Consider the following 26560-nt stretch of genomic DNA (forward strand, 5'->3'; position numbering starts at 1 on the left):
TCCGGAATAACATCTGTTTGGTAATGCAGATAAGGTAATATCCAGCTTGAGGGGGGTGTTAGAGGGCATGGTTGTAATTAGTGTAACCTGTGAGGGTATAAATGTCAATTGTATGTAGTGTATATATATATGATGGTACATCAATGAATAAAGTAAGTATTTGTCCCATGCGTTTCTACAATACTGATGTATGAGGTGAGTCCCGTACTTTCTCATGCTCAGTACAAGTATTTCGTAACCTTCATTGATGACTATAATCGTTTCACTTGGATATATTTCCTTCGATCTAAAGCTGATGTGTTCTCCACTTTTCAGGCTTTTGTTGAGACCCAATTTTCTGCTTATATTAAGACACTACGTTCTGACTTTGGGGGGGTGGGAATATATGTCCAATGAGTTTCAGAATTATCTCAAAACCAAATGTATTCTCTCCCAACGATCCTGTCCTTACGCCCCCAACAAAATGGGATGGCTGAGCATAAGAGTCGTTATCTTTTAGATGTTGTTCGTACTTTGTTGATTGAATCTTCTGTGCCTCCTAGGTTTTGGGTAGAAGCCTTATCTACAGCTGTTTATTTGATTAATTGTCTACCCTCTCAAAGTTTACAATTTGACTCTCTGTATTCTCGTTTGTTTGGTGTTGCTCCTGAGTATAATTCTCTTCATATATTTGGCTATCTATTTTGTTCACTTGCCATCCACTAAATGTCACAAGCTTACTGCTCAGGCTGCTAAGTGTGCCTTCCTCGGGTATAGTAAACACATAAAGGGCTTGTGTTATGATGCGGATGCTAACAAGCTCCATGTCTCTCGAAATGTGGTTTTCTTTGAAAACCAATATTTCTTCCAGTCTTGTGTTCTTAATGATTCTGCTTCTATTAAGCTTCCTACTTTTGATGATGTGCCTTGTACTCTTGAACGCTTTAAGCCAGGGGTTGTGTACCAAAGACGTCGCCCACAGTCTCCACTACCCCTTCCTGACACTAAACCAATGTCTGATCCCATCCCACCTGAACCTCGACAATCATCTCGAATTTCAAATCTCCTAGATAGGTATGGGTTCTCACATACTGCTCATCAGGCTACTCTTGATACTACCTCTGTGCCCAAATCTTACTCTCAGGCTTCTACTCAAGCTTGCTGGTTGCAAGCTATGCAAGAAGAACTTAAGGCTCTTCAAGACAACCACACCTGGGACATCGTCCCATGTCCTGATGGAGTAAAACTCATTGGATGAAAATGGGTATATACTATCAAGCTATGGCCTAATGGCACTATAGAGAGGTATAAAGCCCGTTTGGTGGGCTCTTGGGAATTGTCAGGAGTATGTCCTTGATTATGAGGAGACCTTTACACTCGTGCACAAGATGACTATTGTACGAACTATTATGGGTATCGCTGCTTCTAAAGGATGGTCTCTTCGACAAATGGACGTAAAGAATGCATTTTTACGTAGGGATTTGAAGGAAGAAATATATATGACTCCTCCTGGTATGTTCACTCACTCCTCCATCGAGCTTTGTCGGTTGAAGCGGTCTCTGTATGGATTAAAGCAGGCACTGCGTGCATGGTTTGAGAAGTTTCGTACCACTCTTCTTAATTTTCATTTTACTCCGAGTCAGTTTGATTCTTCTCTCTTTCTTAAGAAAACTGCCACTGGACTTATTGCACTTTTAGTATATGTGGATGATATTGTTATCACAGGGTCTGACCCTCAGTTGATTGAGAAACTGTAAGGGTCCAGAGTATTGGCAACATCGAGGGGTTTGTGTGCAGCAATAGACAAGATTTGTACAGCTTTATAGGATTTATAATTTGAATATTTAGATTGGGTAGATAAGTATGGGAAACATATCTTATCCAAGATTTGAATCCCTTTAAGATAGGAAGTCAGATTTCGAATTTCTGATCTATGTAATCTATTTGTTGCTATTTAATGAATGAGAAGGAACAAGAGGAGATATTCAGCCAAAGAATATTGTTATGCTTATCCCACTATTTTCAATTTAGTGATTTCCCAAGGTAGGGAGTAGGGTTCAATGAAATTAGAGATTTTTTTCTGGTTCGATTCAATGGAAAGAATTATGCTGCGTGGTCTTTTCAGTTTCAACTATTGGTGAAAGGAAAGGAACTTTGGAGTCATATTGCTGGGAGTAGTGTGGCACCCGAGGACAAAGATCAGCAGGCTTCTTGGGAAAGCAAGGATGCCCGAGTCATGTCTTGGATTCTTGGATCTGTTGATCCCCATATTATCTTGAATTTACGCTCATTCAAGAATGCTCGTGATATGTGGAATCATCTCAAGTGGCTGTACACTCAGAATAATGCAGCTAGGAGATTTCAACTCGAACTAGAGATGTCGAATTTCTCTCAAGGAGCTCTCTCTGTGGAGGATTTTTATTCTGGTTTTTGTAACTTGTGGGCTGAGTATACAAATATTGTAAACACTTAAATTCCAGCAACAAGTTTGGCCGATATTCAAGCTGTTCATGAAGCAAGTATGCGAGCATAATTTATTATGAAACTAAGGCCTGAATTTGAATTTATTCGTGCTAATGTAATGAACCAAGATCCTGTGCCTCCACTTGATATGTGTTTGGGAGAGATATTTCGAGAGGAGCAAAGATTGATGACCCAAACAGTCATGGAACAAGCTACTCCAGCTCCTGTGGCATATGCAGCTCAAGGAAAAACCAAAGGGAGGAATTTGATCACTACTCAATGCTATAGTTGCAAAGGTTATGGGCATCTCACTGCAAATTACTCTAAGAAAACTTGAAACTATTGCAAGAAGCAAGGACATATCATCAAGGATTGCCCGATATGTCCTCCACGTCGCCAAGAAACTGCTTATTCAGCTGCTGCCGAGGCTACTAGTGCTGCCAACTCTACAATGGCCACTTCTCATGTTCCAGCTTCCACTTCTCAAAATCCCACCTCTATTACACCAGAAATGGTCCAACAAATGATCATCTCAGCTCTTTCAGCTTTTGGTATTTCAGGTAAAACCAAATCAGCCTCTAAACCTTGGTATTTTGATTCCGGTGCCACCAACCATATGACAAGTGCCTCTCACTCTCTTGTTAATGTCTCACAGTATGTTGGTCCACTTAAAATTCACACGGCAGATGGTAGTTCCCAACCTATCATTGCCGTAGGTGACATTTCTCCTTCCTTAAATAATGTTTTGGTGTCTCCTTCATTAAATACCAATCTGATTTCTATTGGACAATTAGTTGACAGCAATTGTAGAGTGTCATTCACTTCTTCTAGTTGTCTTGTACAGGATCAAGTGACCGGGAAGATGATTGCGAGGGGTCCTAAAGAGGGTCGGCTGTTTCCTTTATGTTTAGATTCAAAATCTGTTGAGTCAAAGTCTTTATCTTCGTTTTCTTGTAGTGTTGGTACTTTGAGTATGAAGGATTGGCATACATGGTTGGGCCATCCCAATTCTCACATACTTCATAAGTTGTCATCTTCCGGTTCAATTGGCAATAAAGATTCCTATTCTCTTGATCAATCAAATTTTGATTGTGATACATGCAAGTTAGCTAAAAGTAAGGTTTTGCCTTTTCCTTCAAAAGGATCTCATGCCACTCGTGCCTTTGTGATGTTATTCATAGTGATGTGTGGGTATTGCCCCGATAGAATCTCATGATCGTTATAAATATGTGTAACGTTTATTGATGATTATACTCGTTTTACGTGGATTTACTTTCTTCGCACTAAGAATAAAGTATTTCCAGTATTCAAGCGTTTCTTGGCTTATCTCACTAATCAATTCTCTGCCTCTGTTAAGGTTCTTCGCTCCGATTCAGGAGGAGAATATATATCTATTGAGTTTCAAATGTTCATTCAAGATCAAGGAATTATTTCTCAACGTTCTTGTCCATATACTCCACAACAAAATGGAGTAATTGAAAGAAAGAATCGTCATCTTCTTGATATGGTCCGGGCTCTCCTAATTGATTCACCCTCTCGTTTTTGGTGTGAAACTTTGTCTACTGCTGTGTATTTAATTAATAGATTACCTACTCCAGTATTAGACAATGTTTCTCCTTATTCTTTGCAATTTGGGCAATCCCCAGACTATTCTCAATTGCACTCATTTGGTTGTGTTTGTTTTGTGTATCTTCCATATCACAAAAGACACAAATTTTTTGCTCAAACAGTCAAATGTGCCATTTTCGGGTATAATTCTTTTCAGAAGGGTTTTATTTGTTATGATCCTCAGGCTAAACACGTTCGAGTTTCTCGCAATGTGGTGTTCTTTGACAAACAACAATTTTTTTCATACTCATCTAGACCCTATTCCTCCTAGTTTTTGTGTTTTGCCAAAATTTTCAGATGAGGATACAACTTCTACAGCAGCTTCCTCTCGGTTTAAACCTGGTTGTGTTTACACCAGGCGTAAACCATCTCATCCAGCAGATCTGACCGCTCTTTCAGCCCCTCCTGAGCATCCGCCTGTGCCTCCTGATCAATCCCTTGACACATCATATGATCCACCATCTCGTCGGCATACTTCTAGAGTCTCCAAACCCCGGATCGGTATAGTTTTTCATCTCATTCTTCTGTGTCTGCTACACTTTCTTCTATTGCTATTCCCTCATCTTATAAGCAGGCTATGGAACATAATTGTTGGAGAAATGCCATGCAAGTAGAAATGGATGCACTAGCAGCCAATGACACTTGGGATATTGTGTCTTGTCCTTCTTCTGTGACACCTATTGGTAGTAAGTGGGTGTATTCTGTGAAGCTTAGCTCAGATGGGTCCCTTGAGAGATATAAAGCTCGTTTGGTAGCTCTGGAAAATAGACAAGAATATGAGATTGATTATGACGAGACATTTGCTCCTGTTGCTAAGATGACAATTGTTCGTCTCCTTGCCATTGCCGCTTCTCAGTCTTGGCGATTGCATCAGATGGATGTGAATAATGCTTTCCTTCATGGTGATTTGAAAGAGGACATTTACATGAAACTTCCTTTTGGTATGCCCCTTTCCTCAGCTAATGACGTTTGTAAGTTGAAAAGGTCATTGTATGGTCTAAAACAAGCTCCCAGAGCTTGGTTTGAGAAGTTCTGCAATACCTTACTTGACTTTCAATTCACTCAGAGTGAGTATGATGCTTATTTGTTCCTTCATAAGAGTGATTCTGGTTTTGTTTTTTTGTTGGTGTATGTGGACGATATCATTATTATTGGATCCGATATTGAGTTTATTCAGAGGGTTCAAATGCATCTTCATAAGGTCTTTCATATGAAAGATTTGGGACTGTTGACTAATTTCTTGGGGCTGAAAGTTCATAATCAGCCACATGGGTTATTTATTAATCAACATAAATACACCCAGGACCTTGTTCAGTTGGTTGGGTTGGGGGAGACTACTTTAGTTGAGACTCCTATGGAAGTCAACGTGAAGTATCGGAAGGATGAGGGTGATTTAATTTCTGATCCTACATCATATAGGAAGCTTGTTGGGAGTCTAATCTACCTCACTATCATACGTCTGGATATCTCATATGCTGTCCATATTGTTAGTAAATTTATGGACACTCCTCGGCACTTGCATTTAGGGGTTGTTCGTCGTATTATCATATTTTTGATTGGGACTCCTAACCGTGGGTTATTTTTTCCTGTTGGCACTTATCTACAACTTATGGCTTATAGTGATGCCAATTGAGCTGGTTGCCTAGATTCTAGGCGTTCTACAACTGGTTGGTGCATCTTTCTTGGAGCTTCACTCATCTTCTGGAAATGCAAGAAGCAAGAGTGTGTTTTTCTAAATCCTATACTGAAGATGAATATAGAGCTATGCCAGCAGCTTGCTCTCGGGTGATGTGGTTGCGGGGCATTCTTCAAGAGCTTGGTTTTTCGCAAGACAAGCCAACTCCTCTTCATGGTGACAACACTAGTGCCATTCAAATTGCTGCCAATCCAGTATTTCACGAGCGTACCAAATATATTGAAGTGGATTGTCACTATATTCATCAAGCCTATGAGGCTATGTCTATTATTCTTCCTCATATCTCTATGGATCTTCAAGTAGCTAATATATTCACAAAAGCGATGACTAGAAAGTGGCATCAATTCCTAGGTAGCAAATTGATGCTAGTAGATACACCAGCATCAATCTGAAGGGGGGGGGGGGTTATTACTGGATTGTATTTATTTGAATTAATTCCTATGTTTTATCTATGTATTTCGGGTATAGACGGATTTGTACAGCTGTATAGGATTTATAATTTGAATATTTAGATTGGGTAGATAAGTATGGGAAACATATCTTATCCAAGATTTGAATCCCTTTAGGATAGGAAGTCAGATTTCGAATTTTTGATCTATGTAATCTATTGGTTGCTATTTAATGAATGAGAAGGAACAAGAGGAGATATTCAGCCAAAGAAAATTGTTATGCTTATCCCACTATTTTCAATTGAGTGATTTCCCAAGGTAGGAAGTAGGGTTTGATGAAAATAGTAGGAGAAAAACAGTTGATCATCATAATCAAATGATTATCAAAAGGAATTTACACTAAAACCTCCATTCCTTAGTTCACTAACTCTAAATTGCACTTAATCTGATCGAGTTCCCATCATTCCTAGTCAATTCTATTTAACTTGACTCAATTCTATTCTTATTTAACCCATAGGGGTTGACTCAAGTGGTAAAGGCCTTGGCCTTAGTGGTATGCTCTCTCCAAGGTCCAAGGTTCGAATCTCATTGGGTGAAAACAATCTCTAGGGGTCATCTGACTGTGGGATTTCCCGCTTGAATTATCCAAGGTGCACTTGTGGAAAATTCCTTGCCAAGGACTTGTGCACCCGAGGACTTGTGCACCCCTGGGATTAATCAAGACGTTGTTCCTGGACACCCAATGCCAATGAAAAAAAATCTATTCTAATTTATTTAGTGGAATATTAACTTCATTAGGAAGCGCATGATTGGGAGGTTGGTGTCTTTACTGAATTTTTTAACTTGCTATACTGCTTTTAAAGCTGGTGATGCAGTGGTGGATAAGATTGGTTGGACTCCTTCCAGTAAAGGAAAACTCTCTGTACACTCTTTCTATGAGGTCCTTACTACTCAAGCTAGCAGCCACTTTCCTTGGAAGAGCATTTGGAGGAGTAAAGCACAAGGTTACCTTTTTTTGTTTGGACTGCATCCTTCAGGAAGTTCCTGAAAATTGAGAACCTAAGGAAACGTGGGTTTAACCGTATAGTATTGTATGAGTAAAAATAGTGGCAAAACAGTGGATAATTTACTTCTACCTTGTGAGTTTGCCAAGGCCTCATTGATTGATTTTCTCAGCAAAGTGGGATTAGCATGGGTTATGCCTAGGTGGGTGGTTGATATGCTAGCTAGTTGGAGAGGGCTTAAGGGGGATACCCCAGATTGAAGTTGTGGAAGATGGCTCCAATTTGTTTGCTTTAGTGCATTTGGAGGGAAAGGAATGACCAAAATTTCGAGAATCGGGAGCACTCCATGGAAGATTTTTTTTTTTTTTTTATAAGTAAAAATATTATATATATATCAAAAGGAGAAACCAAGTACACTGAATGTATACAAGAAAACACATTACCCAAATGACCCAAAAAGCCCCTAAAGACCCAAAAAGCCCATGAAAAACCAACCCAAAATACACCAAACCAGAAAACCCAGTTAGATACTGTGACATCTCCAAAAAGTGTTAACTCTTGCTAATGGTTCTCTTGCTAAAGTTACAAGCATTGGATCCACTAAGCTCACTGACTCTATATCCTTATCATCTGTTCTATATGTTCCTAGTTGTCCCTTTAGTTTGTTGTCCATTAGTAAGATTACTCAAAGTCTTCAATGTTCAATGACCTTTTATCCCTCTTCATGTGTCTTTCAGGATCTCAAGACGGGAAACAAGATTGGTACAAGGCATGAAGCTAGCAATCTGTATTATCTTGATGTTAAACAATCACCCACTCGAGCTCTTACATCCTCCTCATCATCTGCTTATGAATGGCACTGTCGCCTAGGTCACCCCTCTTTCCCTTTTGAAGCGCCAGGTTAGGGATCTAGGAAATGTGTCTCCCTTTTCTTGTGAAGCATGTCAAATTAGTAAACATCATCGTGTGTCTTTTGCACCTCGGGTTGACAAACGAGCATTGAGTCCTTTTGAATTGGTTCACTCTGAAATATGGGGACCAATCAACATTGAATCAAACAAGTATCAGTATTTTGTCACATTTATTGATGACTACTCTCGTGTAACATAGGTGTTTTTGATGAAGGCAAGATCTGAACTTCTTTTCATATTCAAAGTATTTTGGAAAGAAATTAAAACCCAATTTAACAAAAGAGTTCAAGTTTTGCGTTTTGATAATACTAGAGAATATCAATCTAGTGCATTTGCTACTTACTTAAGTGACAAAGAAATTGTTCATCAAACTTCATGTTCTTATACAACCCAACAGAATGGGGTGGCTGAAAGCAAAACTCGTCATTTGTTAGATGTAACCCGAGCACTTTTACTGCACATGCATGTTCCAAAACGATTTTGGAGTGATGGTGTTATGACTGCTTGTTGCCTTATTAACCATATGCCTTCATCAATTCTCGATGGTTCCTCTCCTTTCTCCATCTTGTTTCCTTCATCTCCACTATTTACCCTTCCTCCAAAAATTTTGGGTGTGTTTGTTATGTTTATAACCTTGGCCCAGGTTTTGATAAGCTTGATCCACGTTCTACCAAGTGTTTTTTTGTTGGTTATTCTCGGACTCAAAAAGGATATCGTTGTTATAATCCTGTCCTTAGACACTACTTCACGAGTGCTGATGTTACCTTTTTTGAGTCCATACCTTATTTTTCTAACATAGCTTCGAGTGTTGAGTGTGATCCTCTACCATTATCTACTTTTACACTTTCCCCTCCTGTCGCCGGTCCTCCACCTCCACCTCCACCTCCACCCCCTCCCCCAGTTCCTTTACAGGTTTACTCGCGTCGCTCGCGGCTTCCATGCCTTCACCAACCATGTCTCCATCTTCGGATCCTGAGTTACCTAGTACTTCAGACTCTCCACCTATTGCTCTCCGCAAAGGTACTCGATCATGTGTTACTCAACATCCAATTAGTCAATTTGTCTCATATCATGCCCTATCTCCTTCATTCTCATGTTTTACCTCTCAACTTCCAACATTCTCTGTTTCTAAAATAGTTCAGGATGTTTTATCTGATCCGGGATGGAGGACAACTATGAAAGATGAAATGGATGCCCTTCACCACAATGAGACATGGGATCTTATTCCACTACCACCTAGTAAGCAACCTGTTGGCTGTATATGGGTATATACAATCAAATTTCATCTTGATGGTTTTGTGGAACGTTTGAAAGCCCATTTAGTTGCTAAGGGTTACACTCAAACCTATGGCATTGATTACGAAGAGACTTTCTCCCCGGTTGCCAAAATCTCCTATGTTCGAGTGTTGGTCTCTCTTGCTACTAATTTAGACTGACCCTTGTTTCAGTTAGATGTTAAGAATGCATTTCTGCATGGCGATTTGCATGAAAAAGTTTATATGGAGCAACCACCCGGGTTTGTTGCTCAAGGGGAGTATCGAGGTACTGTATGCAAGTTAAAAAAGACATTATATGGTTTGAAACAATCTCCTTGAGCATGGTTTGGGAAGTTTTCTGATGTTGTATTGGCATTTGGTCTCCATAGATGCCAAACAGATCATTCGGTATTTAACCTACATACTGATGCAAGTCACATTTTGTTGATTGTATTGTGGATGACATTGTACTACAGGGAGTGACTCTACTGGAATTGCTAGGCTGAAACAGTGTTTACATGATCAGTTTCAGACAAAAGACTTGGGCAAGCTTAGATATTTCCTTGGAATTGAAGTCAGTAGATATAAATAGGGTATCAACCTATCTTAAAGGAAATATGTACTTGATCTTTTGGAAGAAACCAGCATGCTGGGTGCACGACCTATTGACACCCCTATGGACCCAAATCGTAAATTCTTGAAAGAGGAAGGGAAGTTGTTTGGAGACCCAGAAAGGTATCAAAGGCTTGTTGGGAAATTGAATCGTCTCACTTTCACTAGACCAGACATCTCCTATGCAGTGAGTGTACTGAGTCAATTTTTATAAACGCCTAGGGTCTCACATAGGAATGCTATAATTCATATTCTTCGTTATCTTAAGCAAGCACTTGGCCTTGGATTACTGTATCGACCAAATGGACATCTTAGGGTTGAAGCCCTTTAAGATGCTGATTGGGAAGGATCCCCTTCAGATAGAAGATCTACTACTGGATATTGTACATTTGTAAGAGGTAACTTGGTTACATGGAAGAGTAAGAAACAAGCAGTAGTAGCTCAGTCTAGTGCAAAAGTTGAATATAGGGCAATGGCTCACACTACCAGTGAGCTGGCATGGTTGAAACACTTCCTTCAAGAGATTGGGTTTTCAGCTCTTACCCCTCTTCAGTTATTTTGTGCTAATCAAGCCGCAATGCATATTGCCTCTAATCCTATGTTCCATGAGGACTAAACATATAGAGATTGATTGTCACTTCATTCAAGATAAGATACTAAGTGGTGACATTGCTACACCATTTGTGAAGTCTGCCGATCAACTCGCAGATGTGTTTACTAAGCCTTTGTGTTGGAGTTGGTTAAAACTTATTTGTTTCAAGCTCGGTTTATATGATATATATGCTCCAGCTTGAGGGGAAGTGTTAGAGGACATGTTTGTAATTAGTATAAGTGTGTGAGGGTATAAGTGTCAATTGTGAAATGTGTAAGATCTTTCTCATGTGTTTCTACAGGGTCCATAAAAGAGCATAAAGGAATTTTCCTAAAGCATCTGCAAAAGTAGCATCAATTAATGATCAAATAGTGCAATAATCAAATTTGACGAGTTCAGAGCGTAAATAATATTCATATAAATACCATAATACGTTGCATGTTCCTACCTCAATAACATGTCATTCATCACCAGATTAGAGGAAAGAAGTTGAAAAAAAGAAAACTAATCAGGCAGAAGATACCTCAACTATATCTAGGGCGATCAAGCAGGCTTCTTGCTTCATCGAAGCTAGTAGAGGAGTTGCAGTAGTTATACACGAACTGACAATAGATCCAATTGTTCTTCTGTATCTTTTGGTTTCATTTAACTTGAACGAAATGCTCTCCCATTGCTCTATGTTCACAATATCACAAACTATGAGCCAAGACCCATAGAAAGAATAAGGAAAAAGAGTGGTAGCTAGAATACGAGTTAGCAGCCTTTCAGAATACCAAGATCTCAAAAGCCAGTCATTTTTCATTTTGTCTATAGAAATAATAAGAAAAATCACACATCACTTCATCCCCCCCCCCCCCCCCCAAAAAAAAAAAAAAAAAAAAAAAAAAAAACCAAGGTTATCACGTAGACTTCAATTTAAAACACAAGTTGCAATTTACACCCTCTTTAGATTTAACTGTTAAGATGGATCAAAAATAGATAATGTGACATGATCTTTAAAGGAGGGGACAAATTGCAAACGGTGTGGTAGTTGGAATTGTAAAGTGACAACTTTGGTGGTCATATTGCAAAAAGAGTGGTAGTTTGAGGGGATCAAATGGAATTTTTCCAAAGAAATATCAAGTCTTTTCCAACACTAAGAACAAATAGAGCATTATACATGGGAGACAAGATATCTTAAAGGCAAAGGTTTCGTATATATAAACATAGATGCATACATACATAATATAGAGTGAGAGATTGTTTAGACATTTATCTATCGATAGAATAATTTGTTGCAGACAAGTACTTCAATAGACACAGAGCCAGCAGTGGCTGGTAAAATCAAAACAAAGAGCAGATACTGAGCCACAACCTACATGGCCAAACCAATGGCTCAAATGAGCTAAAAAGCATTAGGGGAAATTTATATAGCCAACTAGTGGCAAAGCAATGGCCAATGGCTAATAGTGTCTGGAGATCATTCATGCCCACAAAGGGACCTAAGACACAGAAAAAAACCCGAAAGAAGCCCACTATCAAGTGCAAAGGGAGGTAGAAGGCCTAATGGACGCGAACTTTTGTGGTAGGAGAAAACATTGACAGCTAAGGGATACACACACGTGGCATGAAATCAGTAATGGCAACTGATGTGAGCCCCATTTAAACCAAGAAATTAAACAAATAAAAAAGAGAGCTCAATTGAGTTTTAAAAAAAGAGCTAATCAATAGAAGACACTATAAAAAAAACCATGACTGGCTGAGGTTGGTTGGATACTTCATTATTCACTACATAAAAAGAGAGAATTCTAGAAAGGAAAAATTAAATTTTCACTTTCCACATAAAAGAAAAGGTTCCACCAAGTGTAAAAAGGAAAATTGAAGGTCTAACAATAAAAGATCAGAAAAACATGAAAAGGGTACAGAACTAAAAATATAGACCCTGAGTTTATTGAAGTAATGGATGGCAAACAATTGTTCTTTCCTCATGATAAACAGTAAATGGAGGCAACACTATATGCATCACTGAAGTGTTCTGAGAAACACTACAAGTTGCATTAGTTTACAAAAGATAATTTGTTTTTCGTAAGGTCAAATTGATTCTATTGCTTCTTCCTCAATTAAATATGTTTTTTTCCTGAAAGAGAAATTTAATTAATGCTATCGTCAAGTTAACTATGACCAATAACACACCTAATAAACGATATGCAAAGTAGATGAAATTGCAGAAAGTGCCAACAAATAGATAAACCTCAAATACCAGTATCTCTATATGGCCATCATTGAATAGTGAGAAGCATATTATATGATATCTTTAAAAAAAAAAAAAAAAAAAAAAGGAGCAACTCCCCTCCCATTGGGGAGCCTGTATCCTTCAATTTAAAAAAGGGAGCATGCCATGTGCATGTAAAATAAATCCAAAGATTAGAAATGGTGCCGCGCTACCTTCTCTATTGCTCTCAAATGGGTCTACTTCTCTCTCTCTCCTCTTCATTTCCCTCCCTCTTGTGATTTTGAAGACGATAGCAAAGAGAAAAAAATCCTCACCTCTGAGAACCAAAAATTCTTCCCCAATCAGCTATGATGAAAACAAAGCAAAAGACAAATCCCTAATATGAAATTTGAAGAATCTCTGCCATTCATGAGAAACCAATTTATCCCGATTGCTTGAAAATTAATAACTCACAAATCCTAGCTCAAAATGATCCAAAAGTTGGAGGTAATTCTAGCCATAGATCAACGCTTTTTAGTCACACCTGAGCCCTAGATCTTAGGTTGGATTTTTAGAATTTAAGCTGATGGGCCTATAATTCTGGCCCAACCTTAAGATGGGCTACAAGCATAGGGATTGAGTGAAAATTTTGGGTAAATCTCTGTTTTTAGGCCCAATAAAGCCCTAGGATGTGCCCTGGCTGAACCCTAAGTGGACTAGGAATCCAAGTTCAACTAGGATAAGTCCAGAGACTCTAGACCCAGATTTCTGCTAGGACTCCTAAGCTCAATTGGAGTCCAAGATACATCAGGAAACACCTAGAAAAGTGGCTGTTACAGCCAGTAAAAATTCAAAAAAACCCCAATTCATTAGGAATTCTAATCCTAGACAGGTTAGGACCCTATCACCACATGTACAAATCCTAGAAAACGTAGGAGACTACTCAGCCATGGCCAGGATTCCCCACAACTTCTAGGAGTGCAATTCCTGCAAGAAAACAAAATCCCAGAAGCTTAGAACACCCCTCTGCCACCCCTTGTCAATCACAGCAGTCAAGTAACTGACCATGGAGGAGCTAAACTCATTCTCCATGGGCTCCAAGGATGTGAACTGTTCTTGCCATGTCTTTGGATGGATTGTCATCTCCATTGAGCACAAGGGGAGGCTTGTGGCAGCACTGACCACGCCTCCATCTGTGCCTATCGTGCCTTTGAATGTATCATCATCTCCTCCTTGTCAGTTCGATACTTTCAAGACTGGTAGAAAATCATGGTGAGAGAGAGAGAAATGGAGAGGAGATTGAGAGTAGAGACCTATTTGGGAGAGTGACAGAGAAAGTAATGCATTGCGTTTCTAACCTGATTTTTTTTCTAATACACATGGCATCCTCCCTTTTAAATTGGACAATAAAGCAGGCTCTCAAATGGGATGGCAGCCACTACCAAAGAAATACTGCTATGAAATAAAAAGAAAAATGAGTAAAGAAACCACCTAATTCCATGTGAGACATGTCATTATCATCAAAGAAAGATGTATCGGAGCCTTGCTTGGATCCTCTTCTTGCCACGTTCTCAACATCAGACGTCATTGACTTCACATGCAAAAAATAAGACTCAGCCTGAGTGGGCAACGAGCATGCCTCTTGCTTTGATGCCTTGGCAATCTCTGCTACAGCCTGAAAATATTATCAGATACTCCTTACAACATAGCATTTCAGGCTATGCAGATATAACTAAAAGGTGAGATAAGCCCATGACCTACAAGAGCTTCAAGTGCAAAATATAAAAGCAAAAATCACACAATGTAAAATGCCAATAAACATACTTTCACTGCAATTACATTTCCATCATGAGGTCATATAGATTTGGCTTACTATTTTTGTTTTTTTTTTTGTTTTTTTGAGATTTGGCTTACTATAAGGTGTAACTAGTCCACAACTAATAAAGGATTAGACAGCAACTGAAGCATACAAGTTTCACCAATTTCCTATGCTAGCATATGCTTTTTCTAAATACCCAAACAAAGTGAATTTTTTCTTTTATCAGTAAATAAGAATTTTATTAATGTGAGATAGGCATAGCCCAAAGTGAAATGAGAGTTAAACTAAACCAAAATTGTTAAAATTGTACAAGAGGAATGATACAAAAACAAATGCAACTGCTGACAAACAAAGTCAACAAGGTTATGCAGACTTCATAAGGATCTTCATTACAATGATGATGGTGATGATGATGATCATGGTTATAACAATGACAATGATGATGATTATGATGATGATGAGAAAAACTCACAAGAAACTTCTGTTCTATGTTTCTTTTATTTGGAAATCTTCTCTATTTGTTTTCTGAATTCATCTTATGTTACCTAGACACCTGTATTTCTTTCCAGGTATATAACTTCTCCACCCTCAATATTGGGCCATTTTACAATGCTCTCTTATAAAAGAAATTTACTCTAATCTTACGATGGAAATCAGCAATCTTTAATCATGTGCATGTAAATATTAACGTTAAATATAACGAAAATTAAAAAGCATGAATAATAAGTGATTTTGCCATTGACTTTAGTTCGGGTGTTGATCGCCCAGATTAAAGTTTAAGTTGGACACTGTATATAACATCATAGACTAGCATGGAAAAATTCAATTTTTTTTTTTAAAAGTAAAACTTTTTTGATAGGAATAGGCATAGCCCAAGAACACAAGAAATATACATAGAAAAGCATAAGTTCTATTAAGCACTAGTGAGGGATACAAACCAATCATGAAAACTATCCTCATTATAACTAATGACCGAAGCCCAAGAAAATAATGTATTATAAAGAATCTCTTTAGCTCATCCAAGGAATGCTCCCGGTTTTCAAAACACCTCTTATTTCTCTCAATCCACAAACACCACATAATTCAAAGGGGAATCATTTTCCACATAGCGACAATGTGAGCATTTCCCCTAATACCTTTCCAGCACCTAAGAATATCCATAACTCATCCAAGCATAACCCAGTCCGATTAAAGATCTCATTCCACAAGAATTGAGCCACCTCGCAATGTAACAAAAGATGATCCACGGATTTCCTATTTTTCTTACACAAGAAACACCAATCCATAATGATGAGACCACGTTTCCTCAAATTATCAATGGTACAAAAGATGATCCACAAATTCTCTGTTTTTCTTACACAAGAAACACCAATTCATAATGATGAGACCACGTTTTCTCAAATTATCAGTGGTGAGCACTCTCCCGAGAGAAGCAGTCCATACAAAGAAAGCAATCTTAGGACTTAGGAAAGACCTTACACTTCCAAATAGCCTTCCAAAGAAAACAATGATCATTAGAGAATCCCGAGAGAGCCTTGTAATAGGAGCGCACCGAGAACCTATTACTTCCAACAGGAACCCAAATCATCCTATCTTCCATCACATTACCGAATGACATAGCATACAAGGAATCGAAAAGCAAACATTCCAAGTTTCCAATCATGAGCCACCCTCAAAAAACTGAAATTCTAATGGAAAGAACCATTAGAACACACCAACAAATCAGCCACCATAGCCTCTTTATCGCTAGAAATCAGGTAAAGAGAAAAAAAATACTTAAGAGCCCTTGCACCACACCAAACATCATGCAAAAGTAAACACCATGACCATTTCCAACCGCCAACCTGAAAAAGTTGGAGAACCTCTCCCATCCAGAATGAATATATTTCCACAAACCCACACCATATGCCCCCCTAACTTCATTAAAACACCAACTCCCCCCCCCCCCCCCCCCCCCTTTTCAAGCTCCCATATTTTGAATTTTTTTTTTTTTTGATAAGTAAAAGAAATTTTACTAATACAAAGATAGACATAGTCCAAGTACACAGGTGGTACACAAAAGAAAGCACCTAGTTAGGAACTAGAAATAAATACAAGGAAGTCATGGAATCTGAGACCACTAAAATCTATAGCCATGGCCCACACAAATAAAGTCTTGAAAAAGAAACTTTTAAAATCTTTGAAAGAGTGCCCCCAATCCTCAAAATTCCACTCATTCATTTCTCTCCAAATGCACCGTAGGAGACAAATGGGTGCCATCTTCCACATTGCAACAATCTGTGGGATACCCTTAAGACCTCTTTAACTCTCCTGAAGATCAACCACCTTCCCAGGCATAGCTCATGGTAATCCAACCTAGCTAAAGAAATCATTAAATAAGGATCTAGCAATTTCACGGTGGAGTAAGTGATCCACTGTTTCTCTTCCTGCTCGAGTCTTTGGGTGTGTTCGTTCAAGTTCATGGTCTAACTCAGATCAGATAAAATAGATCTTAGAGCTCTTACATGTGCTTTCTTGAGATATTTTTGCTTGAGGCTATAAATGCTATCATCCTCCTTCAAGGATGAAATTGTATATATGGATGAAATTTCTATCAGAATCTTTATTTTCAAACTGTCTTCAATATATATTCCTCAAAGTATACAAGATGCATTCGGTGATGCTTAGTAGAGAGAAGCAATGCTCTTCATAAGACTTACACTAGGGATCTTTTTGAGTTAACTGAAGGGTAAAAAGGAAGTTGAATGAACATGCATGAGATATGAAGCATAATGCCGATGGTTCTCTGGAATGGTACAAAATAAAGTTGGCAGCAAAAGGCTTTACGCAAACCAATGGGATGGACTATGGGGACAAGTTTCCTCCAGGAGAAACAATGAATCCAATTGAAGCTTTCCTCCCTTTGGTAGCAAATCTAGCTTGACCATTTCAGCAATTTGGTTTAAAGAATGCATTTCTTCAGGGACTTAGATGAGAAGTGACATGGAGGTTAGTTCTGGTCTTGAATTTTCTTTGGCCAATGGTAGTGTGTAAGTTGAAGAAGTTATTACATGGACTGAAGCAGTCTCCTAGGGTATGGCTTGAAAGATTTTCCCATGTTAGTAGAGAAAAGTAGTCAGCATGAGATCAAATGTAGAAGAGTTTACAGCCATGGCATATGGAGTTCGTGTGGGATTATGAGAGAAAATATTGTCGAAAGAATATAGATATGACTAAAGATCCCATGAGGTTGTGTTGCGACAAAAAAGTGGCCATAATCCAGTATATAGGTATGGCCATATTTTGCCTATAATCCAGTGTATAGAATCATGAACATGGACATTGATAATCATTATATCAAAGGGAAATTGCATGTTGGCTTAATATGTGCACTTTATGTGAAGATAGAAGAACGACATACAGATCTCTTGACAAAGTGTACAGTAGTATCTTTCACAAAACCTTAAACAAGCTGAGGATGTAAGATATCTTCCCACAGCTCGAGGGAGAGTGTTAATGAGTCATAAAAGTTTCTAAAATTGGTTCTATTGTATTGGAAGCTATTTATATACTTATATTTGTCCTACTTCAGTGTAACTGTGTAAGTAATATGTTGATTAGGAACCCACATTCAGGTCTCTCTCTCTCTCTCTCTCAAAAGCTTCAAAGTTTAAACTATTCTTCCTTTGTTTCTCAATAATCAGGTTAAGTGGTCTATTGACTTATGAGCAGACACATATGATACATAAATAAACACATCACAGAATAGGGATTATAAACCCTGAAATTTTGATTAGATGTGATAGAAACTACAATCAACCGAAAGCATAAATTATTTCATAATCTCAAGTAAAGATAACTGAGACTTCTTAAATACTTGGCAATGTCGAGATAATCTTAACGACGGCTGTGAGTAATTAATTTTTACTCCCATCCATGTCTCGAAGCAACTACATAGTTGATAAGGTATTTAAGGACTGCAGCTCTCACCCACTTGTTCCTGTACTTGCTCTCAATATATTGGACCATGATAGTGTCCAAGTTTAAAGGCGATACAAAGGAGGGGATAAGAGTTCTGCAGCTTTTAATAAAGACTTGAAATAACAACGGAAACAACAGATAACACGAAGCAGAAAAAGTTCCATGCAACACAAAGAAATCATGCACTGTATAACTGTTGACCTTTAAAAAGGGAACTGTCAAATCAGGGTGTTGATGCCTGCCAAGAATCTCAAGTTCCAGTGAAACAGCACGCATCTGTTCAATATTACAGTGTCAGACCAAAAGCATCACTTCCAAAAGCTGCAAGTCTCATTAGAACCAGCTCTTTACTTAATAAATCTACACAAAATGAGGAACAAAACAATATGATTGAGGACAACACATCTGGGAGGAAATAAATTAGGCACAAACCCTGTATCTGCATTGCTAAAAAAGAGAACTTGCTACTTCAGCAAAAATCAAAAGCTTTCACAAATAACATCTTGAATCAAAGCATAAGAACTAACTGGGACAAACTTTGAATTACATTAAAAGACAACATTAATAACTCTCTAAGCAGAACATACTCACTGAAATAAAGAGGAGAATTATAGTAACATACAATCTTCAGGATAAATCAGAAAGATGAGCAAGTTAATTACTCTCAAGTCTCAATATAGCTATCAAAGTCAAGGATATATAGTCATACCGGTTCCTCCAATAGAGGCAGTATTTTGTGAGCTACTCCAATATAAGAAAGCATAGCAGCAAGCACATTAGGGACATGAGGATTAAGATCCAAATGACGTAATTGCCGACAAATTGAATCAATTACATAGTCTGCATTTTCAAGAACTAACTGTCCAACCTACAAGAAATATATTTAATAACAGTCATGCACTAGCAAATACTAAAAAAAGACTATGATTGAGTCATGCCTTCTTACCGTTGGATAGCCAGATGTAGCAGAAAGAACATGTAAAACAGCATCTGCGGCTCTTCTGACCTCAAAATTTGAAGAAACAAGATTCTCAAGCAACATATATAGAGATGAGTGAAGAAATCCACCGGAGGAAAAATCTCTACCAAGGCATATACTAAAAATGCCTATGCCATCAATTATAACCTGTTTGGGGGCAACAAAGCTACAATCAGTACAATGTAAATCTGCAAAGAACATGCTAAACTGATGCAAGATTCAGTGGATTATATATCAGGTGGAGGAAAATGTAAATTTCCTGTTGTAGCATAGCCGTGTCACAAAAGAAGTGTAAACTAATATCTTCAGCTTCATCGTCACGATGTAGAGAAGGTTTATGATCTATTGGAAGAGCCCACAACTCAGGGGATAAATACTCATGTAAGATTCCACCAACACAATCAGTCAAGTGACTCCTTACACCTTTATCCTGAGAAGCCTTCCAGACAGATTCATTAGGCACAGAGCATTTGAGTTTGTAATGCTGACAATTAGCAAGTCCAGCATCAAACTCCTGAACCTCTTCACTTTTTGACCTGGACTTCTGAAACATCCTCGTGCAGATGTCAACAGCTTGATCTGATAAGCCATAAATCATCTCATTTAGGATACACACAGCAGTGCTTGCCTGCCGCAGTAACTGTCCTGAACCAGTTCTATTATACCAAGACTGCCAGGTCTCAGTGCTGTACTCCTTCACACGAATCTCAGAAATCAATTTACGCAAATAAACCAGCGGAATATCAGTGATAATTGATAGATGCCCTTCACTCCTTAAGTCTAGCAACAAGCAAGATCAAAGATACACCGTGTAAGAACAAAACAGAAAAAACATAAGTCTGAACAAAGAAACAGAAGTCCATGAGTTGAAATGACCTGATATTAAAGATAGACCTACAAGCCTAAGAATTCCAGCAAGAGCCTTGTATAGTTTCGGACTACCAACATAAGCAAACCAAGGGGGCATCCGTGGAAGCTCAAAAATTTTCAGTACATTATTCAGTGTGAATTCTATGTCATTTTCCTGAATGCACATGGGCATTGAGTTTTCAGATGGGGCCTCATTCATAATAGTCAGATGATTAGCAGTCAAGTTAGTTCCAGCTTTCAACTCAGCAATAGAGGGAAGGAATCCAACTGAGGATCGCCTTATTGAAATAAGCTTGTCAAGAGAACCAGCAAACAAAGAATTCTGGCTCAGACAGACAGCAAAAACATCCAAGAATCGAGCAGCTGCAACCTAAAGTTCCACACAAAAATAAGATTACTGTCGCACACAAGTAAAAAGAATCTTATCAAAAAGAATAATAGAGGGTCACTTGAGAGAAGGGGGAGAGACTAGAGATGAGAAAGGTGAGAGAAGAGAAATAGAGGGCAGAGAGAAGAGTGAACACTGAAATTGGGAGGGTATAATTGCAAAGAATGCTTTTTATAAATTGAAGATATTGCCGACAGCGTGGTCAAAGCATTGGCGAAGCACGGGTGTTAATATAGAAAAAATAAACTCAGTCCTCAAGTTAGATATAGGCAAAAACAAAATGAGGTGGCTGATATAATTTCCCTTGAAATAATTTTGTGATAAAGCTCACTTGAAAACCAATACAAATGCTTATATGTACAACAAATGAAAATTAACAACATACGGGAGTACGTAGGAGGTGATCCACAACAATCTGAGGACCAGCATAATATATTACTACGAGCAACTGCTGAGCATGTGATATGGCTAGTGATTCTTCTCTCCCAAGCACCAGTTTCGGGAGCTTTTCAATTAGCCTGGTTTTGCAAACAAAATATAACTCTAATGATATGACTTTCAAGAGATGAATCCAATTAAAACAACACTCTGACCAGTATCGGATATAGCACAAACCTGCTAAAAATCTCAGCAACATCATATTCTGAATGAATTTTCCCACCTAACGAGAATAAATAATCAAGGAACTCTTGTGCCACTACGGACACCACCTCAGAATCATCAACAACCAAAACACACAAGCATTCCTGTATAAGTGGAATCAACTAGAGATATTAAATTCAGTATTTAGCAGTAAAAAAGTTAAAAATACAACATCTTTCATATCAACAAAATTTCACTGATAATAAGAAACAAAATCAAAATTATTAATATACCAGAAGATGAAACAGCTAAAAGCAACTCGGCTTCTTATCTTTAGATGGGGACAACAAACAAATAGAATAAGAGAACAACATCAATCTGGAGGCAGTTTAGTCCTCCAGATTGAGAACAACATCAATCTGGTAACAGAATCAACAAGGACTATATGTTGTTATAGTCCTGTTCTTAGACGCTACTTCACGAGTGCTGATGTTACCTTCTTTGAGTCCATATCCCATTTCTCGGATGCAACTTCGAGTATTGAGTGTGATCCTCTACCGTTACCTACTCTTACACTTTCTCCTTCACACTCATCCAACCTTGCCCAACCCTCCTCCATGCCTCCCCCAATTCCTTTACTGGTTTACTCGCATCGCTTGCGGCCGCAGGCTTCCATGCCTTCACCAATCGTGTCTCCATCTTCAGATCCTGAGTTACCCAGTATTTCAGACTCTCCACCTATTGCTCTCTACAAAGATACTCAATCTTGTATTACTCAACATCCGATTAGTCAATTTGTCCCATATCATGCCTTATCTCCTTCATTCTCATGTTTTACTTCTCAACTGTCAAAACTTTCTGTTCCTAAGACAGTTCAAGATGCTTTATCTGATCTGGGATGGAGGACAGCTACGAAAAATGAAATGGATGCCCTTCACCATAATGGGACATGGGATCTTGTTCCACTACCACCTCGTAAGCAACATGTTGGCTATAAATAGGTATATACAATCAAATTTCATCCTGATGGTTCGGTGGAACGTTTGAAAGCCCGCTTGGTTGCTAAGGGTTACACTCAAACATATGGCATTGATTACGAGCAGACTTTCTCCCCCGTTGGCAAAATCTCTTCTGTTTGAGTGTTGATCTCTCTCGCTACTAATCTAGATTGGCCCTTATTTCAGCTTGATGTTAAGAATGCATTTTACATGGCGACTTGCATGAAGAAGTTTATATGGAGCAACCACCTGGGTTTGTTGCTCAGGGGGAGTATCAAGGTACTGTATGCAAGTTAAAAAATATGGTTTGAAATAATCTCCTTGAACATGGTTTAGGAAGTTTTCTGATGTTGTATTGGCATTTGGTCTTCATAGATGCCAAACAAACCATTCGGTATTTCACCTACATAGTGATGCACGTCACATTTTGTTGGTTATATATATGGATGACATTGTAATTACTAGGAGTGACTCTACTGGAATTGCTAGGCTGAAACAGTGTTTACATGATCTATTCAGACAAAGGACTTGGGCAAGCTTAGATATTTCCTTGGAATTGAAGTCAGTAGATCTAAAGAGGGTATCAGCCTATCTCAGAAGAAATATGCACTTGATCTTCTAGAAGAGACCGGCATGTTGGGTGCACGACCTATTGACAGCCCTATGGACCCAAATCGTAAATTCTTGAAAGAGAAAGGGGAGTTGTTTGGAGACCTAGGTAGGTATCAAAGACTTGTTGGGAAGTTGAATTATCTCACTATCACTAGACCGGACATCTCTTATAAAGTGAGTGTATTGAGTCAATTTTTACAAACGCCTAGGGTCTCACATTGGGATGTTGTAATTCATATTCTTCGTTATCTTAAACGAGTTCCTAGCCTTAGATTATTGTATCAATCAAATGGACATCTTAGGGTTGAAGCCTTTTCAGATGCTGATTGGCCTTTAGATAAAAAATCTACTACTAGATATTGTACCTTTGTAGAATGTAACTTGGTTACATGGAAGAGTAAGAAACAAGCAGTAGTAGCTCGGTCTAGCGCATAAACTAAATACAGGGCAATGACTCATACTACTAGTGAGTTGACATGGTTGCAACACTTCTTTAAAGAGATTGGGTTTCCAGCTCCTATCCATCTCCAGTTATTTTGTGATAATCAAACCACAATACATATTGCCTCTAATCCTGTGTTCCATGAGAGGACTAAACATATAGAGATTGATTGTCACTTCATTCGAGATAAGATACTAAGTGGTGACATTTCTACACCTTTTGTGAAGTCTATTGATCAACTTGCAGATATGTTTACTAAGTTTTTGTGTGGGAGTCAATTGAAACTTATTTGTTTCAAGCTGGGTTTATATAATATATATGCTCCAGCTTGAGGGGGAGTGTTAGATGACATGGTTGTAATTAGTGTAACTTGTGAGGGTATAATCGTCAAGTGTATGTAGTATATATGTTGTTGTACATCAATGAATGAAAGTAATAAGAATAGGTTTCCTCCATAATCTTGTACAAATATCATATAAAATAGCCTATGATGAATGCTCATTCAAAATAGTTTTGTTATAAGCAATTTTCTGTCAAATAGATTAACAAAGTTACTTAGCTGTGATTTTTTGTTTGAATTTAATTGAATGTTCGATTATAAATTTTGAAGTCAAAAGAAAACCAAGAGATATAGTAAGCCAACTCATTCAAAATTTTTCAACAAGGTGTAATGAATAAAGCAATCAAAAAGGGTGTTTTCCTTTATTTAACTCCAAAAGGCAAAGATTGTTATGAGATTGACCTACTCCAACATGCTACTACACTCTTAACTACCTTAATATCGGAGTTGTAGAGGATCCAAGACTATACGTGGAAGATAGTAGCAAAAATAGAAACAGATTAAGCATGAGTTGTGTCAATATCTCAAAGACTTGATCTATAAGCCCATCTGGAGATTCCAGATTAAAAACACAAACCTCCAGATATACTAGAGTATAGTGCTGAAAATGAATAAAATTGAAAGAAAAAATATTGCAATATAGGATTTAAGAAATTGATACCTACCCTAGATATGCCAAAATTCTGCAATCAAGGCATATCTAGTCAGGAGTATCTCAATTTATATGAGCCAAGAGGCAAACTCGAATAAGGCATCAGCAGATGGTCAACCTTACAACCCAAGAAATCATTCTAAACCATCCATAAAATCTGCAATAAAGTGAACTTCTAAAATAATTTTGTCTACTGTGAAGTCCCATTCCTAATCCATTATTGTATGAATCTTATTAAACCTGACACCAAGAATCCGATCATATCAAGATATCACAAATGTGACTATTATTCTTCTCTGATGCAATGAATTTTCTTCACGGTCATTTGCTTTTATTTTGTTCTCACAAAAAAATTGCATGCACATCAAGAGCATCATGTAACATATTCCAAATGATAACTTGCATATAAAGTTATTCAATTGTATCTAATTCGGATGAATCAACGTAAGGCAATGTGTTATGAAACCCAGAACATTGGAATATACTAATTCCAATTCTCAGCTCACCAGAAGCATTAGTCTGCTCTCCTTCAGTGTGTGACTGCACTTTGATAACAGACCTTGTATTGCAGCTAGGAGTCCTTGTCTCACCTTTTTGGCTGGATGAACACATATCTGACAAACATATGAAACATTTGGTCAGAAACTAAGGAAATCAATAGTAGTTACTGTATAAGGGCTCCCAAAAATTTGCATTTTAGCCGTTAGGAATAACTACATAAAAACAAGGATAAGAACATACATGCGGAAAAGTGACACATAAAAGCCTATCCACATGTGCTGCAGTTTTCTCAATCCAATCTTTGGTGCGATTCACATGCAAAGATCCAATCCCTTTGCCAGAATCAGTGCTTCTCACCTCTTTGAATCCAGACTCATGAGTAACAATTTTTTTTGCTTTGGCACTGGAATCTTCAGCTACCAGTTTACTTTTCGCTTGGGCTTTATCCGGCAAACTGCGGAGCTCCTCCAGAAAAGATTGTGTAGATTTGTACTTAGTTGAATTAGAGTCAGTAATGATATCCATTGACACATCAAACCTAGATAAATTAGCATCATCCTGAAGGACTATCATAAGATACTCAGCTAAAGCTCGTATTGCTTGGTTAATAGCTTCAATACTTCCAGCAGCTCCACTAATCATTTTTTGCGAGGTATGCAGCACTTTGGCAAATTGACTAACAACACCAGGTAAAAAGAAGGCCAATGCATCTGCAGTACCCACCTGGAAAAAAGAGTGACATCAGATAAAACTAGCCCAGGTTTTCATGCATGAACAAGCGCATTTTTTCAAGAAACTGAAAAAAATAATCTCAGCTCAAGGACGACTAGGTGTGTGCACATGAATAACCACTCCTTTTCCACTAGAACCTATTACTTTGAAACAATTTGACCAATAATTAAGTCTTCATTCTTTTGGATAAGCTAAGTTTTATTAATGATCAATAAAATAAAGATGGGTATAACTGGTTTATACGGAGGTATTCAACATTACAATTAGTGATATAAGGAGAAAGGGGAAAGAAAATTCTGGAAAGTAAAATTAGAGATACATATATTGGCCCCATCTAATGGTATAGAGCATTAAAAACAAAGCCTTCAGGTCTCCGGTGGTCCTTGCTTCAGTCATTCCTACCCTTCATATTCTCCACATCAAACAGATCTGGATAATTTTCCACAATGTCTCACTATGCAACACCTTTCTAGAAATCATCCAACTCAGCTCAAGCCAAATGAACATAGTTTGTCGAAGTGTGCTAGCTACTTCATAATGTAGTAAAAGACGAACGGATTCCCCATTCTTGCACATACAACACCATTAGATCACCGGGATCTAACGCTTTGTTAGGTTGTCTGTGGTGAGAATCTTCCCAAGTGAAACCATTGAAGCAAAGAAAGCAGCTCTTTATGGGGGCCTTACTCCTACAAATGATCTTCCATGTGAAACTTGACCATCATGAGGGATTAGAGCATTACAAAAACACTTGGCTTGAAACACCTCTCTCTTTGATATACTCCATAGCATCTTGTCTTCCCCTCCTCGTCTTAATTGAAGAGGATAGAACCTCACATACATGGTAGAGTCAACCTCCCAATATTGTGCCACCCTAAAAATATCCACTTCCCATTGAGGATAACCATCTGATAACTGTAAGTTGTCCATCATTGATGCATTCTTCTCCCTAGCAATGTTGAATATATATGGGAAAGCCTGTTT

The 26560-nt window shown here is 38.1% G+C and overlaps 1 protein-coding gene across 1 annotated transcript in view; it reads right to left on the bottom strand.

Annotated features, from left to right (window-relative positions):
- LOC121234118 overlaps nt 1-26560 on the bottom strand; it is a 51602-nt gene that overhangs the window by 2808 nt on the left and 22234 nt on the right. Inside the window, exons 5-15 of the mRNA XM_041129938.1 lie at nt 25085-25567; nt 24850-24957; nt 21333-21463; nt 21103-21235; nt 20336-20699; nt 19719-20239; nt 19427-19606; nt 19190-19348; nt 18682-18756; nt 14193-14376; nt 11034-11185 (exon numbers count right to left, since the gene is read on the bottom strand). Of these exons, the coding sequence (XP_040985872.1) occupies nt 11034-11185; nt 14193-14376; nt 18682-18756; nt 19190-19348; nt 19427-19606; nt 19719-20239; nt 20336-20699; nt 21103-21235; nt 21333-21463; nt 24850-24957; nt 25085-25567 (2490 nt within the window). The remainder of the gene's footprint in view (nt 1-11033; nt 11186-14192; nt 14377-18681; nt 18757-19189; nt 19349-19426; nt 19607-19718; nt 20240-20335; nt 20700-21102; nt 21236-21332; nt 21464-24849; nt 24958-25084; nt 25568-26560) is intronic.

This window comes from Juglans microcarpa x Juglans regia, chromosome 6D, assembly GCF_004785595.1.
Source record: "Juglans microcarpa x Juglans regia isolate MS1-56 chromosome 6D, Jm3101_v1.0, whole genome shotgun sequence".
NCBI lineage: Eukaryota > Viridiplantae > Streptophyta > Magnoliopsida > Fagales > Juglandaceae > Juglans > Juglans microcarpa x Juglans regia.